General features: G+C 37.5%; 1 protein-coding gene across 4 annotated transcripts in view; it reads right to left on the bottom strand.

Annotated features, from left to right (window-relative positions):
* LRBA (LPS responsive beige-like anchor protein) overlaps window positions 1–17,125 on the bottom strand; it is a 367,482-nt gene that overhangs the window by 39,479 nt on the left and 310,878 nt on the right. For all 4 annotated transcript variants that reach the window (XM_039698441.1, XM_039698442.1, XM_039698444.1 and 1 more), the window contains exons 48-49: window positions 14,359–14,526; window positions 390–479 (exon numbers count right to left, since the gene is read on the bottom strand). In XM_039698441.1, the coding sequence (XP_039554375.1) occupies window positions 390–479; window positions 14,359–14,526 (258 nt within the window). The remainder of the gene's footprint in view (window positions 1–389; window positions 480–14,358; window positions 14,527–17,125) is intronic.

Below are 17,125 nucleotides of genomic sequence, written 5' to 3'. Positions count from 1 at the left end.
AAACCTATGCCTCGGGGAAAAGACAAGGAAGTTCCACCTCCTAAATCCATGCTTCATGGGGAATCTGCCAAAGATTAACTAAATTGTCTCCATGATGACTGGCTCTCACCTGTACAGGTATGGTACTAACAAAATCAACTGATGAAGTGTTCTTAGATTACACAAAAAAATAGCTACACTAGAAATCAGTGCAATCCTTTCTGCAACAAATAAAAAAAATAGTCAAGCATTGCACGCAACTCCTACCAAATCATAACTCATCTGCTGGTTTTAATAACATAATTCCACAACCACATAAAAGCAAAGTGAAAGTGTCCAGTTCTGCAAAGTTAAGGTAGCAAAGGAAGTGAGCACAATGGCAGGTCTCAAAGAGTTAACAGGGCACTTACCACCTGCATGGCAGAACTTCTCGGAGGATGTGGTTCTATGAGCAGTTGGGAAGGGGTCTGTCCAAAACTTCGTATTTGAGCTTCCACAGCCTGGAAAAGGCACAGGCAGGTTTGCATGTTAAGAGGTGCTAATTACAGGCAATAGAACCATAACTGTCACCTGAAAATGTCATTCCACACTTCTGGCTTGTTTCATGTTGAAAATCAACCCCGTGTGTTCACTGTGGGGCTAAGTGCTTGGCAGTGGTACTAAGAATGAGGTAATCATTTTAGTACTGTGGATGCTATTTCCATGAGAAACTCTGCAAAACCTCATCCTGCTCAATGATATTAAACAGAAACAAGCTATTATAATCAGAAACCCTCTTTACTGGCTCCATTTTTCCTTTCTAACACTGGCTTATCCTGTTTGTATCATAACTCAAAAACAAAAGTTAACTTTTTTTAAGTTTCTGCAGGTATTAAGTGTTGCACATTAAACTCCATTGCTTCATTTCACAGCAGTAACTAGAAGAACAGCAATACTGAGCTTTTATTCTTGTGTCCAGGTTCATTCAAGAAGAGCAAACAATGTTAGGATGCATTAAACTACCAACAGCAAAACTATAGGAGAACATGAAGGCATAAACAAGGGGGGTTTTAAAGTTTATCTGTATCTTCAGCAACACACTTTAGTACTTCCTTCATTTTCATTTCACATGAAAATATTATGCTTAGTGATTTCTTGAAAATAATTATGCTGAAACCTGTGAACTTATACTTCTTGCCCTAGGCATGTCCAACTAATTTTCCATGCTGCCACCTCTTGGCCCACTGGTTTAAAGATAACATCAAGCAGACAAAATTCAACAAGTTACTTCTTGCCAGGTTGGCCCCCTGCACTACGCACAGGAACAGGCTGATAGTACAGAAAATCTCAAATCATTCAGCTTAGTTTATCTATCTTTCATTGTGAGCTTAACTAACCACCTTGCCTTTGCTGTGGGCTAGCAGGCTGTATATGGGCTGATGCCTCAGGTATTTTCCCCTAATTCTTCTTTCATGGTTCAACCTTCCTTAATGCTCCTTACAATTACACTTCCTAGTCTATTTTAGCCACTCCTTAAAATTTTTGAGACAATGGAATAACATTTATGCTGACCTTATTCTTACAAATGACTATTTTTATATAATTATAAAGACCATTAGTAGGACATTCTCCTAACAGTAAAAATAAAAGTAGAATGCACCTTGTACCTTAAAATAATCATCCTCTTGACAGTAAACATGCCATCCAAAACACTTGACCTTATTATATTTGGCAGGGCTTTTGAAATATCTGAACTCACCGGAGGAGGAGTTGAAATTGTTCTGTGAACAGATTCTAACACTCTTGCCCACTCTGGGAAGGACCATAATCTTCACAGAACTGGTGAATACATAAGTTATCAAAAAGCTGGCTGAAATCTGACATACACACAGTGTGATGCAGTGAGCACTTTTTGAGGAACAGCAGTATCAGATTCATAAAACACTAAAGCTCAGTAAGACCACATGAGTCTCCTTCCTGCTGATGACACATCCTACATTAAAATTCAAATCTGGGGATTTTGGACTCAAGATATCAAGGGAATCACAAAAAATTTGAGGTCTCGTAAGACATGAGGCATTAACAAACGAACTGGTCAGCAGCCCTACCCTTTCCATAAAATGCTGCTTGTTTCAAAACATCCAGATTTTAAAAAGATGTGCCCAAACCTACTTGCAAATTAAGAGGGATATTTTTACTACCAAATGGGAATTCTGCCCTGCATTGAGGGTAGAACCAGAAGAATACAGGATAAAATATTCTTGAAACACAACTCCCATGCATTTGTTTTAAAACTGAGAACAGATAAAGCAAGGAAATAATGAGCTTTAGATTTATTAATTTCTTTGTATATTGACTTATGATCAATACAGAAACTTTCAATCCCAAATGCTCATGTTCAGCAATTAAATAGTCAGAATTTTTATCTCAACCTTGAAATCTGGTATGTCTTTTGCTACCTCTGGACGTCTGGTATGTCTTTTGCTACCCAATGCTACCTCTGGAAACTACACACTTACACAGTGCCAATAGTGAGGGAAAACTATAAGAAGAAACACAAGATATCATGTATTGATGGGCAGTATTTCAAATACATTCATCATTACAAGAGCTCAAACTGATGTAAATCAAGTATAAAGTACTGTACTCAACCCGCCAGTCAAGAGACACTGTCTGTTTTCACAAAGTGTCTGTCAGACCTGGTGAAGCTGCTGACCAGTGGAACAAGGATTTTGCCAAACCCTGCCTCAGAGGATCACAAATTCTCCATTTTCAGTCTTAATAGACACTTTTTATGACCTAGCTTGAGTTTCTCATCTTTACTGGTGTCTTCAGAAATCCAAAAGAAATTTGAAGAACTGTTGAATAAAGGCAACAACACTTGGACAAATATGTCTAGACATAGTGGCTAGACTTCAGAAAAAAATCTTTTGCGTTCCTTCTGGTTACCATGAAGAAAAAAAAAAGGTGAAGTTTTCTCTTTTTAGTTTCCACATTTTGTAATAACGACCAAGAGAGTGTACTAGCAACCCCAAATGGTTCCTTCCTTTTCCCAGATTGTATTCAAAGTCAATCCAGATGTCAGCTCCACATTCTGATGTCTCAGTCAGAAGGATCACATACAGAAGGATGCAAGATGACCTCCCTCTGTCAGCAGAAATGTGAAGTTGGACTGGAATCAATCCCCATCTCTAAATTTATGTAACAGCAGAAAGAGCCACCAGATGCCACTCAGACTTTTGTTCAACCTGTCAAAGAAAACCAGGTAGGACCAGGGAATCTTTTTCTCAGAGATACAATTAGTATATCCTTTGAAGAAAAGAACCTTCCTACCACTCACCTGAGAAAATACAGTAAAATGCCCATCAGTCAGAAAGTCACCATCTACTTCCTTTCTAATGAATTATAGCCCAGCCTCTAACTGAGCTTTCTTGAAAATAATTATTACCAGCATCAGTCAGTATTACAGAGACAGACAGCTCCTCCAGCAGTAGAGGAAGGGCATGTGTTCTCACACGGCTGGATTCCTCTGGAGCACACAACCGTTTACATGACTGAAGGTAGAAACATTTGGGAAATTTGCACAACCAGTTTCACATCAGTTAAGGACACTATATAACTGGTAAGACATACATAACCTTTGTTTGAAAGACATTTTTAGCTCGACAAACACTTATGGCTGAAAGTAAGATGTGTGCCACAAAGTAAAACATAATATCATTCCACTTTTTATTTCACTGTTTCTCAAATACTGAAGTAAAACTGCCTTTTTCCTGTTAATCATCTACAAACCCAAAATTTTGGTAAGGCCAGAATTGTTCCAGATACTACAACAAGAAGCAATAAAATGAAACAAGGTAAGCAACCCTTTACAATAATTCACACAGTATGCATCCCAAACACATACTTATGTAACACTGTATTTTGAATGTTAATTTAGAAGCATGAAAGCCACAGGCAAACTTCATAAATTAATATTTATCTGATTTTACCCATTCCTAAAAAGCTTCCCAGGTCATCTCTCCTTCTCTTGGGGTGTGGGAAGGGGAAAAGGAGAATAGGGAAGCAAATTGAAAGAAGGAAAGAACTTGAAAACTTGGCTTAGCTACAATGTAGTTCGTGGCCACTGTTTAGTATGGCTATTTCCAGTCTCTGAACTTACCCTCTCATCTAACTGTGAAGAAAGTTAATTCAACAATATGCAGTACCCATCAAATACGGCTGTAAATTTTTTGGGAAGGAGGGTGATGGGGAGGTTGAACATATGGATGCAGTTAAGGTAAAAACAGATGTTTGTTACTTTTCTTTGCAGCAACACTCAGAAACTAAGTCAAAATTGCTTTTTTTTCATGTTTATGTCTGAAAGAACTATAAAATTAAATATGAGGGAGGGCGGGTGGAAGGGGAGCTGCAGTGAGTGTCACAGAGAAAGAATGAAACGGTCTCCAGTTTTGAACTCAAATCCTCAAATGAAGGCCCATAACAGTTAAAAGGCAAGACATACACCATTTAACTCCAGATTTAAAGACTTTTAAAGGGAGTAGCTCGGAGTTGCTTTCATCATGCCTCCTCAGACACAAAACACCAAACTGAGGAGTCCAGGGACAGAGCACATCCATGTTAAAAGGCATGCCTTGGTCTGAGGGTATAACAAACTACAACCTCCTCATTTGCTACAAAGAGGCCGCTCTTAGCTCCTTTAGTTCTGCACTAAAGTATTCCCAGTTATTCCCCAAATCTCTACGATTTAGTTGCCAAACATTTGAAACCCCAGGCGAAATAACAGTATGCACTGTAATATATATTCTTTCAGCACACGTGTCAGGGACAGAAAACATTTTGGGTTCATCCTCCATCTTTCTGCCCTGTATTTACGTCCAGAAAATAACAGACCTTGCAAAAGTAATTGTTTTGGCTCTCTGCCGCTCCTACCTCACTTTTCAATATTCAAAAAGGTTTACACACATGTTCCTCAGTAATTTCTATTGGCCTGAGTGATATGCAATTATGATTACTTGCTTTCCCCTTCCTTCCACCCAGATGTTGCTTTAGAGCATCAGAGAACACAGACTGTTTGACAGGGAAGTTGAATGGCTCAGCGGCCAACCAAGGAGCTCCTTTCCCCACGGACAGTGATTAAAATCCAGCTCCGGTAACAAGTGATCAGAAAACCCCCTCTGATCAGAGAGAGCCATGTACACCCCTACAGGAATATTCTTAGTTAAATTCCTCTAGGACTACAGGAACACAGATAACACTAGCCAGAGAGCAAGCACAATTCATAACAATAGATAAAATTGCTGAAAAGAGGCACAGGATTATAAAGAGAAGCTCTTTGTAGTACCATCTCCCATGTTTCCTAACAATCCCCATTAGATCAAGATTGTGAGAAATGGGTAAAATGCTTTTCTGACAGAGGCAATGGATATGCTGGCTGACTGTACACCTGCCCTAGGGATATTGCACTACACTTGACCCAAGGAAAAAATACAGCACTCAAATGTTAGTATCATAAATTCACACACTCCCATTTGCTATTTTAAAAATAAAATGAGCAGTCTAGTTTCTTCATGTCAAACCAGAAAATTATTTCTCTTGTTTTGACTTCACAAATCAAACATTTTGTTCTGAATCACTACCATATTTTGCTTTCTCATTGCACCATTCACTTAATATACTGATTTAAGAAAACTGTGTGTGCTAGCTTTGAAATCTAGCAAATAGCAGGGAAGAGAATGGAGCAGAAGAAAGGCTAAGGAAAAGACACTACAAGACCAAGAGCTACCTATTGTTCTCCAGGTGTCAATAAACCCGACTGCAAAATGTTTGTGATGTACCCCCTGCTAACCAAGCAGAATGCAGAAGGTGCCTGTTGCTGCCCACTAATGCAGGTACAGCTCCAAGCCCAGCACCTCAGGATTATGGCTCCAGAGACGAAGCGTGGGCAGAAATATTGTCAGCAGCCCGCAGAGGGGGGCCTTATTAGGGCACAAGAGCAACTTGGGATGAAGCAAAAAGTGCACAACCTTTGCCTGCTGCTGTGTGTTAGCGAGGTCTGTAATAAAACTGTGGGCCTCATTACACAAAAAAATGACAGATACACGGAGAAATTAAAGCCATCAAATAGAAATTCGCCTTTTTTTTTCTTCCTTCTCTGTACCTTCCTTCTAAGAAATATATCTGCTGTGTAATATATTTCTTTTCTTTTATCACCCCCCAGATTCACCTCCTTCTGCCTGAAATTACCAGAAAATATCAGAGTTCTGAAAATACCAGAGTTGTCTGAAGACTGGTTGCTGGTCTAACCACTTGTTGTTTATAAAATCCAACTACAGATATATGGATGGGAAGGGGTTACCCTAAACAGGATTACTTTTTTTTCCTCAAGCTGTTTGAAATCAATATATGAATAATACATTATCCTGTTCACATCAGAAAAGTGGAGAAAGGAGAGCTGCATAGGATGTCTTCCACCACATCTTTACAAACAAAACCACTAAACCAGCTCTTAAACTACATTAAGGAATTTTCTTTTAGTGAGAAAAAAGAAAAAATGAAGTCTTTTTGTCCAGACAAATCAGTGTGACAATTACATGGCACTCATTAAAATAAAACAGGAAGTAATCACAGTTTGTGAGAATACAAATAGAAGCCCCTCAGGGCTGTGCAAGTTGCTCCAATGTGCACATATACATTCCAGGCATATTAAACAGAGGCACAGCCTGGCCTGGCTGCAATCTCCAGCTCACGCAGCTGTCCGTCTACTGCAGCGTAATCCCAGCTGCCAATCTGAAAGAAACCAGTTAGTCAGAGCAGACACAACCAACAGAAACAAATGTCACTCAATAATGTTCAGAGGCACTGGGTTCATGGATAATTTCAAACAGTATCTCTGTCTGGAACACTGATGTGCTCATTCAAAACACCTAAATCTTTGGCTACTGGAAAGAAGCAGATAAAAAACACTAGTACTACAAAAACAGGTCTGGTAGTACTTCAAAGAGACTGACAAAACAAAAAGAGAAGAGTCTAAAAGGACTCTGAGTAAAGATCAATTTAAGGACCTGCAAATAAAACTGGAGTCGATACAAGCAAAAGCCTAAGCTACTCTGGAATTACTTTTTTAAATACAACAGTTTCTGTTTTATTTGAGCACCGCAACAAAAATTGTTTCCCACTTCTCTTTTCTGTGGCAGCTGAAGATTTCAAGAGAGCAACTCAGTGCTTTCACTTCAAATCAATAATTATCACAGAGAAAGCAGTGGCACTGCCATGCACAATACCTTCAAATTTCAATTTCTGGCATTATTCATTTGCATCTCTAAATAGCTAAACAATCCCAAATTTTCTTATATTAAACTTTTTCTTCTGGAAAAAAGCAATCAATTCCATACTGTTAACAGTCCACGGAATTTCCTAAATATTGATGTCATCTCTATCTATTAAATAAAAACGCTTGACTAAAATAAAACATTTCAATCTGAAGGAGGTTAATACACAGATGTCAAAATCCAAAATGTAGTGGTCTTTAAACTGTCTTCTCTGATCACCTTTCAGAATCTGTAACAATTGTGAAAAAGAAATAAACAACTCATTTTCTTAATATATGAAATACATTTATTTAATCTCTCATAACCACTACCTGCAAGACCAAACTTCCTGTTTCCAAACTTTGGGTGCAATGCTATCTCAGGGTTTTCTACTGCAACAAATGAACTTTTTGTTCTTATTTAATAGAATGTAGCATTTAACTGAGACTTGAATTTTAGATAACTGCTTGAGGAAAACATCTCTGGCATGACCACAAGCTTTTTCACTCAAGCAGCAGCTATTTATCAAATATTACTAATAATTAAAATAAGGAATTTTGGTAAGTAAACACCACACACATCTACAACCACAGGGGAACACTGATGCCTAGGTTAGACACCCTGGGCTGCAACAAGCACATAGAATGAAAATACTCCAAACAAAAATGTTTTGTTTCCCAATTACTATGAAAGTCAGTACAGAGACCATTTGGACAGCATAAAGAGGCTGCAAATAATCAAAGCATGTTGATGAAACAAGAAATTCCTGTAGCCTGTTCACTTCCATGTTTCTTTCAAGGCTAAGTGATTTGGTGTATAACTGTAGCTATTATATACAAGTATATCTCATCCTTTCCACATATGGAAGAGGAAAAAGTAGTTTAAAAATAGAAATTATTTATAACAAAAGGAGTTAATTTTGAAGCATTATTAACTCACTTTTATCCATACCTTATTTACCTTTCTATTACTCTTTCTTATTTAATGCTGGCCAACAAATATGTCAGCTAAGACTGACCAGCCAGGCACAAATGAAAATGTAAGGAGCCCAGGGGGTCTCAAGACCTCTCTGGCTCTTATAGAGCTCTCTTTGACCCAAGACAGGTCAAGCAAGAGGTGAGAGAACTGACTGGTGAGAGAACTGACTGTGCTGAAAATTTCTACCCCTTGAATTTCAATCAAAGGCTGAGGGGAAAAAGCACTCAGAGCTGAAGAACTAATTCTCATGAGTTACCTCCTTCCAAAAAACTTTACTACTTCCTGCCAGCTTTTTAAATCCTTATACATGGAGCATCCCAGTCCTAATTCAATTAACTCTAAAATATCTCTCCTTTTCCTGCTGGATAGAAAAGGAGAATCAGCAGGTAAAACTACAATCTACCCTGTAATGAAGAATAAAAGAGAACAAAAAGGTCAAATATTTTTCTGGATCAGAACCCAGCTGAATATTTTTCATGTCTGTTTGTAAGTATTCTAGAAAATATGTAAGTTAAGAAAAAGCACAATAAATCCCCATTCATCCCATCAAACTCTAGGCTGAATGGAATCAAAGGAGTGCCACACCTCCCAGATAATCACAGTAAGCACTTGCTTATGCTCATTTTGCTCATTTACTCCAACACCACAAGCAGGTCACAGTGTGAGCAGAGATGTGAGAATTAATAGGTAACTGATACAAACGGGTGGCAAGAGTGGTGCTCCTGTTATTTAACACTCCTTTCACCAGAAGGAAATCCTGCATCCTTTCATGGGAGAGTCCTGATGCCCAGACTAGCTGATTTCATTGAGCAGTAGTACCTGCCCTCCCAGGAGGCCCTGCCTCTGTTACACAGTCCTAACATGGGTACTGCCCCAGAAAAAGACCAAGGCATGGGCTTGGATGCATTGCCAAGTCCACATCTCCTTGGCCATTAAATCACTCTACAATCCTTTAAATATTGAGCCTTCTCAATTGCAGTTCCATACAAGGGCATTTTAATATAGATTTGCAATTAAAATGAGACCAAAGTTAAACATTTATTTGGCTTTTCCCATGCTGTACAACACCAAACATGCCATCTGTGCAGCACACTTCCAGCCAGAGACAATTCAAAGATGGTTTCTACAGTACCTTGAATGTTGTCTCCATGAATTTGTTACTTACTGAACACAGCACATGGAAATTTACTGCTCTGTGACAGTTATTTTATAACCATTTTATCCTACATTTTAAAACTCATCACAACAAAGACTGCTGCCCAACCTGCCAAATCCAGACTGATCATTTTCCCAACTATTTAGTAAATGTTAACTATGTTATAAATACAAATCCTGTTTATACTCTGTGAAAGATTCACTGTTGTCAGGGTTCTCCAGCTAAGTTAGAGCTGAAATATGCTATTAACTCCCACCATGACCAGACCTAAAGAAGAGGCCAAAAATGCTTTCTCTGGGATAAGATATCAGATCTGCTACTGCTGTCATGAAACTGGGGTCATGTAAACTAAACATCCTTGTAACTTCTTTTGGGCACAGAAGTATTTCAAACTGTAAATATTTAAAAATAAAATACAACTCATAAGAGATAGACCTAAGATGCATAAAACTTAACCAAAGACATTAATCTTAAATAACATTTAAAAGCTATTATCCATTAAATAATTTACCCCATATGCCTTAAAACTGAAAAAAAAAAATAATTATCTTTTTTATACATGTAATCAGAAGTGGCACATCCAAATAACAAGCCAAATGCTAAGTCGAATCTGCTTCTTCATAATTTTTGAAACTCCTCAGTTCATATGGAAATGAAATATCATCAATAGAAAGAAAGGTGTCAAAACATGGAGAAAGCTTGCTTCCTAATGGTAAACAGACCACCCTCATGTAACAAAAAGTCACTTCTCTTCAGAGGAAGAAGTACAAAACAACAGAATCATCTAAGGCTAAAAGCAAGTCACTCAATGTTATTAGTTAATGGGACTTATATTTTTAGAGATATTATCGCTAATTTAAAAATTATTAGTTTTCCTTAATTGCCAACTTCAAAGATCATATCAGATGGTTTTGTTTTGTTTTTTTTTTTTTCAAATATGGCTTTTTGATAAGCATGGGATAAAATTCAGGATGCTTCGTGAAGGGTAAGGAAGTACAAATCTAATATACAAATACAATTTGTACTTCCTGTACAAATCAAGGATGCAGTCTCCAAATAATATTTAATCTTCCTACTACTAACTTTGTTTCTTCTTTTTGCTTTTATCCAGTGTTTACACTAACTACATAGGGATATCAGTGGAGAAATGGACTTTTAAGCAGTAACTGAGGGCAGCCCACATTCATGTCATCCTTTCTTACACTAAGCCAGAGAGAAGAGGAATTTCTGTTCTTCTTACCAACACTGATGAAATACCCACCAATCAGTCCTAGATACAAATTATTTTGTATGGATTGTGCTTCAGCTCCTAATCAGTCACTTGTCTGAGCGACTTAGATCTAATTCTACTTTCTTTTTTCACTCCATTCTTGGACAGCTACGGCAAAAAAAGAGCAGAATTTGTGATAAGAAGGTGCTGAGAATTCTCTCCAGAACAGTTGCATGACATTTGTCTGTGCTAAATGACTCCTCGCCCCTTCCATCCAGTCAAAAAAATAGCCCTTCCACAGCAGATCTTGTGATTGGGAGTTCCACACATCAAAACGTGGTGCTCAAGAGCAAGTCAACAGAAGGCAGTGACACAGCAGAGCTCTGCTGGCAAATGCACTGTTTTTCTCCAGGAAATTTACTGCTTGCCCACTGAACAGCAACTTCCCTCTGCAGCTGCCACCTCCTTCAGCAAGACACACAGAAAGCAGAGTCAATGATAGCTCTACCAAAATGCTTGGAGGGGAAGAGGAGGAGGAAGGAATGGTCTCTGCAGGATGGGCAGTGCACCAGTATGCCAGCAGGGATACCGGATCCCTTGCCTTGCTTCTCCTGGCTGCAGCTCCCTTCCCCCACTGGCTGCGACTCAAACCCCTCTCTCTTGATCTACTCCCCTCCCCCTGAGATTTGCCTTTGAATTATGCAAGCTTTGCACTCCCCAGGGTTTATCTGCCAAAAGGTAGCATGTGGCCCATGGTTTGCATTTTAGTTTAAAATTTTCTATTATGGCAGTCAGATCCTTTCAAAATACTTTACTTCCTTTATTCCCATAGGCAGAAAGAATGGCAGGAAAAAATTGTTCACAGCAGTATAAGAGGATGTAAAAGTTCTACGTTTTCAGTTAGGAAAAAAAAAAAAGAAAGGTGGAATATGGTTTTAATCAAGTAGTTTTCCTTCCTAGACGAGTACTTCCTTCTTGTAATATATATAACCTGACTGCCTATAAAAATAAAGGTGCCAGTCGGAGCCATTTAGGAGACCTAAGGAAATTCTGCATTAACCTACACCCCTCCACTCCTCAGTGCCTTCCACCATTGTTCTGTGTGTGGCCCCTTTGATGAGTTAGGTCACCAATAGCCATGTCTATATCTGTGGAGATACCTCAGAAACACATGCATCATAGGCCTCTCATTGCTGATGTGGTACAGGCTCAGCACTATCTGTGTGGGGAAATTGCCAAGGTTTAAGCACTTGCTATTGTTTCCATATGATACCTGAAAGCCTCAATAACTTGCAGCTCTCAGAATATACAGGAGTTTCTCTTTGGTTTAGGTTTGCAAATAAAAATACTTTTTCTGCTAAAATTGTCAAGATTTGAAGACCCAAACCTGAATCGTATCAAGAGGAAAAAGTCAAACTCATCATTTTTGAAACCAAGAAATCCAGTTTAATACTTGCCTAATAAAAAGATACTAAGTCTGAGGTGCTGTGCCTGCCTAAAAATGCTGTAAACTGTCCACATCAGAAATTCATTTGAGCTCTAACCAGGAATTTGGTGGAGAAAAGAAGAGATATTTTTTGGTAGGCTGACTGCAGGAGAAAAATAAATGCTGATTGAAGCTGCTTGGTAGCACAGAATGTTAGCACAGGTCCTCAGGGAGGCAGATTAGCAAGCAGGAAGAAGGTGAGGCTGTCAAAGGTGCATGATAAATTCATTTAGCACATGGATATAGAATGATTATGCACACAGAAATACACACAAACAGATTTTTCATTACTTTCATCTCTACCCATAAGTAAAACTAGAGTAAGTCACCATTGATGATAAGAGTCATTAAATTTCTGCAGTATCAGTATTGCATCAGAGCTGTCATTTAAAATTACATGTACACATTTACATAATAATAAATACACTTTACAAAACACATGCAAATGGCTAGGGATACCTAACTAAACAGGAGACCTTTCACTGTTTTAGTGGCATGCTAAAAAATCCTAAATAAAAATATTCCATTGGGCCAATCCTTCAAGCAACTTGGAACAGAAGTGCTACAAGACAGCATTCATTCTGCTCCCTGCATTCATCACTGTGTATTTTTGACACCATCAGCAGTGTTTCAAAATTCTGCTGCTGCTAAGCTACTCCACTATTGTGAACTCAACAACACCACAATTCTCCCTCTCCTGTTTTCATTTTTTAGTCAGTTCAGACAGCACAGAACAATCAAAAATAAGAAACATTGTAGCAAAGTGCTATAAAAAAATGTGACAAATTCAAAATATTTTGTAACAAAGTGAATGCCTTGCTGAGATGATCCACACTTCCAAATATTTGTAACTTACCTGGTACAAAAATTTTTTCAGGCTATAACACAAATTAAACAGATCACAATAAATGCGATAAAAGAACTGTTCCAGAAAAATTTAAACTACACAAAAACTGTGTGTGGAGACTGCTATTTTCACTAGTGTTACTTCAATTATTAGTTTAATAAATAAAGGTTCAGTGATGGTTAATTTAATAACAAAATTTAGAACAATTTACATACAATACTCAGCCTACATTTCAGCTCACACTTTAACCAATCACTTCAAGAGTCTAATAAATACTCCTAAAAGGTAAGAATAATTCCTTGCCAATGTAGAGTGAGCAAATTCACTACCAGTGAACTGAAAACATGGCACAGTGAACATCTACTAGATGACTCTTGGGTCAAAAATTTTTCCAAAACCAGATGACATTTTTTCTTGTAAGCCACGTGTTCCAGTATCCCTCTCTGTAGCTTGATTAAGGGTATTTATGTGCAACAAACATATTTTAGATTTAAGTGTACTAAGATGCAGTTTGCAGACTGATGGCAAGTCATGTAATGACAACATTGAGCCATCACTTTGGTATTAAGCCAGTCCCTGTGTCATCTCTAAATAAAACAGTTGATAAGATTCATATTATTTTGTTTTCATGGACTCCAAATATTTTATAACAAGGTACCACTTACATTTATTCTATAATTAACATACTTGCAGCTATACTTGGTACCAATACAGTGTCTGAAGAAAGGACATAAAATCAATCAAAAATCTATTTTAATCATGCCACCCATCCCTTTTTTAAACAGCTGTTTAGGTGGTGGAGGAGGAGCTTTCAAACACACAATGTTCTGTGAGATACTTTGGCAAATAGATTTTCTGAATGATGCTGAGTCTGAATAAAGCTACTGATCTTTGAAATGCTGAAATATTTTCTTTTGCATCTGAAAAACACAGGCCAGGTTATCTTAATTTGATAGCAAACCAAATTAAAGTATCTGAGGCTACAAAACTCTGATGTTTGCTACATATGCAAGACTGCACTTAAAGAGAGTGTTAAAAAGTGCAGAAGTAAATTCAGAAGCACAAGCCAAATCAAGGTTGCTCACTGCCACTAAGATCTGGTATCAGGGAACAAAGTGACTGAACTCAGCAACTGAAGCAATCCTTGAACTTTTATTTTTATACTGGCATCCAGCTTGGGCTGAAATCCAGGCGCACAAAGTTTAAGAACAACTTGCATCCTTGTTCTATTAATTCTGCATGCTGTGACAACTGGTTCAGGCACCTTGCATTCGACTGGCCTGTGGCCAAACCACAAGAAAACACAAAGAAATGGAACATTCACCAGAAGCCTTGAACAATGTGGAGTCTTTACAGTTTCAACACTGCAGTGGTTAACAAAGCCTGTTCTGTATTTATAAAGTACAAACTTACCTCTCTCAGTACAGAATCCGTTATTGAACTCAAATTAACAGCTCCTTCATAAGTCAAATAGTAGAATACATTCAGGGACCTAACAGCCTCTGGCCCTTGCTGTTTGTAGCCAAAAATCAGATCAATCCACTGGTGAAGCTGGCAGGAGACAAACTCACTTTCTAATGCCTGTGAAAAAAAAACACACACAAAACACAAACTTGAGTGTGCCAGAGAGTCATCATTTGGTAGTAGCAGGAGCATTTTTGTTTTATAGCATGCCAAATTATCTTAACAAGTCTAAATACAGAATTGGTAACAGTATTTTAGACGATCTATCCAGAAAAAGGTGGGCCTTCTGATAGATGCCAGAGTCTCATATCCTACTTCCCACTTACTGGGATCTCACTTTTTAAACTGTAATAGTGGAAAAAAAGAAAACAAAAAAAGCAGTAAGTGGAAAGTATTTGTGGATTTACACACAGACAAGCTATGTTTTTATGAACTCTCAAAATGAAATCGTGCTGTCCTGTGTGATTTGCATGCTGAACAGGATTATCTGATTCTGACAGCCAGGGAGAAGATGGATAGAATTTGGGAAAAGGACTAACTAACCAGGGATGCTAGGGTAAGAATTTTTTAACAGGATGGAAACATCAAACTGCCACCACATTCATGCATTTCTTGTGTATAAACCTATACAGAAACCCATACAGAAGTGCTATGCTGAATGATTAAGCTGCTTTTCTGAAGATGTTAACCAGTTACAATCCAATCCCCAAGACAAGAGCGTCCAAAAATCACTATATTAAAATGCAACCTAAAAATCATTGCCATCTAAAGAGTTAATTTATGTAGATTAAATCACTATCAGGATTTGTTTTTTCCTATTTTATACAGATGATTCAATGTATTTCTGATTTGAATTACCAAATGAAAAAACATAAAAAAACAGATATTCTCTTCATCTAGCAAAATGAATGGCATTTTCCTTGCAAAGGAAATTCCTAATTTTGAGCAGAGGAAGTTGAAATTAATCGGGAAACCAAGGAAATCACTCTGCAATTTGCACACAAAAATGATGGGTTTGTTTCATTAACCGATGCCTGAAAACAACATTTAAATTGACACATAAAACCAGCAATTGTCTTAATTTGTGTGGTGCACTCCACACAAAAGCCCTAAATATGTTCAAATTAGAGCAAGCTGCTTGATTGTCACTGCAGTCTCATGTCATATTAATGCATGACAAACATTAAACCATACACTTAAATGGCAATTTATATCATTTAAATGTTTACTGCCACTCCAGATCATCATTCATTTAAATGTGACTTTCTGACAGCTAATTTCAGTTAATTTTCCTCGATTCACTTAATTAGAACTTTCAATCAAGAAAAGACCTGTACATATCTTAAACATCATATCATTCTTTTTTTATTATTACTTTTATTAGGATACTGAATTGCTGAAAGCATTCTTTAAAATGAATCACCACACAGTAGAATATCTGCTGGGATGATCATATAGCAACACATTGCAACATATATGCTTAGCTGGGACTTTTTTTTTCTTTTTAATTTAAAAAACACCCAATATTTAGACACAGACACACAATTAAAACTATAAAAAACCATGAACAGGCCAATTAAAAATTAATGATTTCAAAATTGTTTAATAAGATAAAACCAGTCAGGAGTCTCATGAGTGTCCATAATACTTCAATGTGCAGCCATAAAATTCTACAGGGCTCAGCAAATTACAATGATAAGAATTAATTTTCATGCTATCCTGCTAGAAAAAACAAATTAACCCTGGAACATACTTACTGTTATCATTATAACTATTTAACACAAAGAAAACAAAAATGTTAGGAACTTGAGATTTGTTTTATAGGTACATAAGTAAATATTCAGAATGTGTTGAAGTTGTTCATATTCTCCTTTTCTACAAAAGCTAGATTTTCCATGACTCATATTACCCTCACAAAGCATTTGGACCTGAATAATTAAAGGAGTACCACTGCAAGCTCCTTAATGTTTGTATAAATGTGATTTCCTTTTTCCCCTTTAAAAGCAAAACTAGAACACTTTGCCTTCTCAGGGAATGGTTGGGAGCCATCCTGATCCTTTTATTTTTCAAATTTAAAGTTATTTTGCATTTGAAATTTTTACAGATTCAAAAGCAGATTTTTTTTTTCCTTATTAAGACATTCAAAATCTTAGCTGCCAAATCTCAAGTGAAATAGATAACTGAAAACCAGCTACAGTCAGCATCAGGACCTCAAAGAACAGACCAAACAGCACAAAAATTCAAAGACCAAATAAGCTTGCCTGGTATTTCATGTTCACAGTTAAGCTCTGGGTTAGAGGCAAGTGCTAATGCTATGACATAATCAATGGGGGAACAACAATTAACAGCTTGTGTAATGACTAAAGAACAGACTTCCAAGGAAAACAACACCATGTGCTGGATCAGCGTGATGCACTTTGCACTGGTGTATTTAAATATGGGTCCTCCTTAAGAAAGCATCTGAGAAATGAAGACATTGTGATTTGCAGAAATATTTGGTTACAAAAAGAAGAGTGTTTGCCTTGTTTGTTGTTTTTAAACATTGCTGCTAGCATTTACCTCTTGCAAACCTAAGCCAAGCCTATTGATGGTTCAGCATTTAGGATTACTTCAGCCTCAACTTCATCTAGGACAGGCAGTGCTTGTTAAGGCTCCAGTTAAACCCAGCACGCAGCCATGGGATATGAACATCCTTCCATACTGCTCCTGGAGCAAA

This window comes from Passer montanus, unplaced genomic scaffold (genome assembly GCF_014805655.1).
Source record: "Passer montanus isolate IOZ18808 unplaced genomic scaffold, ASM1480565v1 scaffold125, whole genome shotgun sequence".
In the NCBI taxonomy this organism is placed as follows: Eukaryota; Metazoa; Chordata; class Aves; order Passeriformes; family Passeridae; genus Passer; species Passer montanus.
The sequence above is the reverse complement of the archived record's forward strand: the minus strand, read 5'-3'. Positions and strand labels throughout refer to the sequence as shown.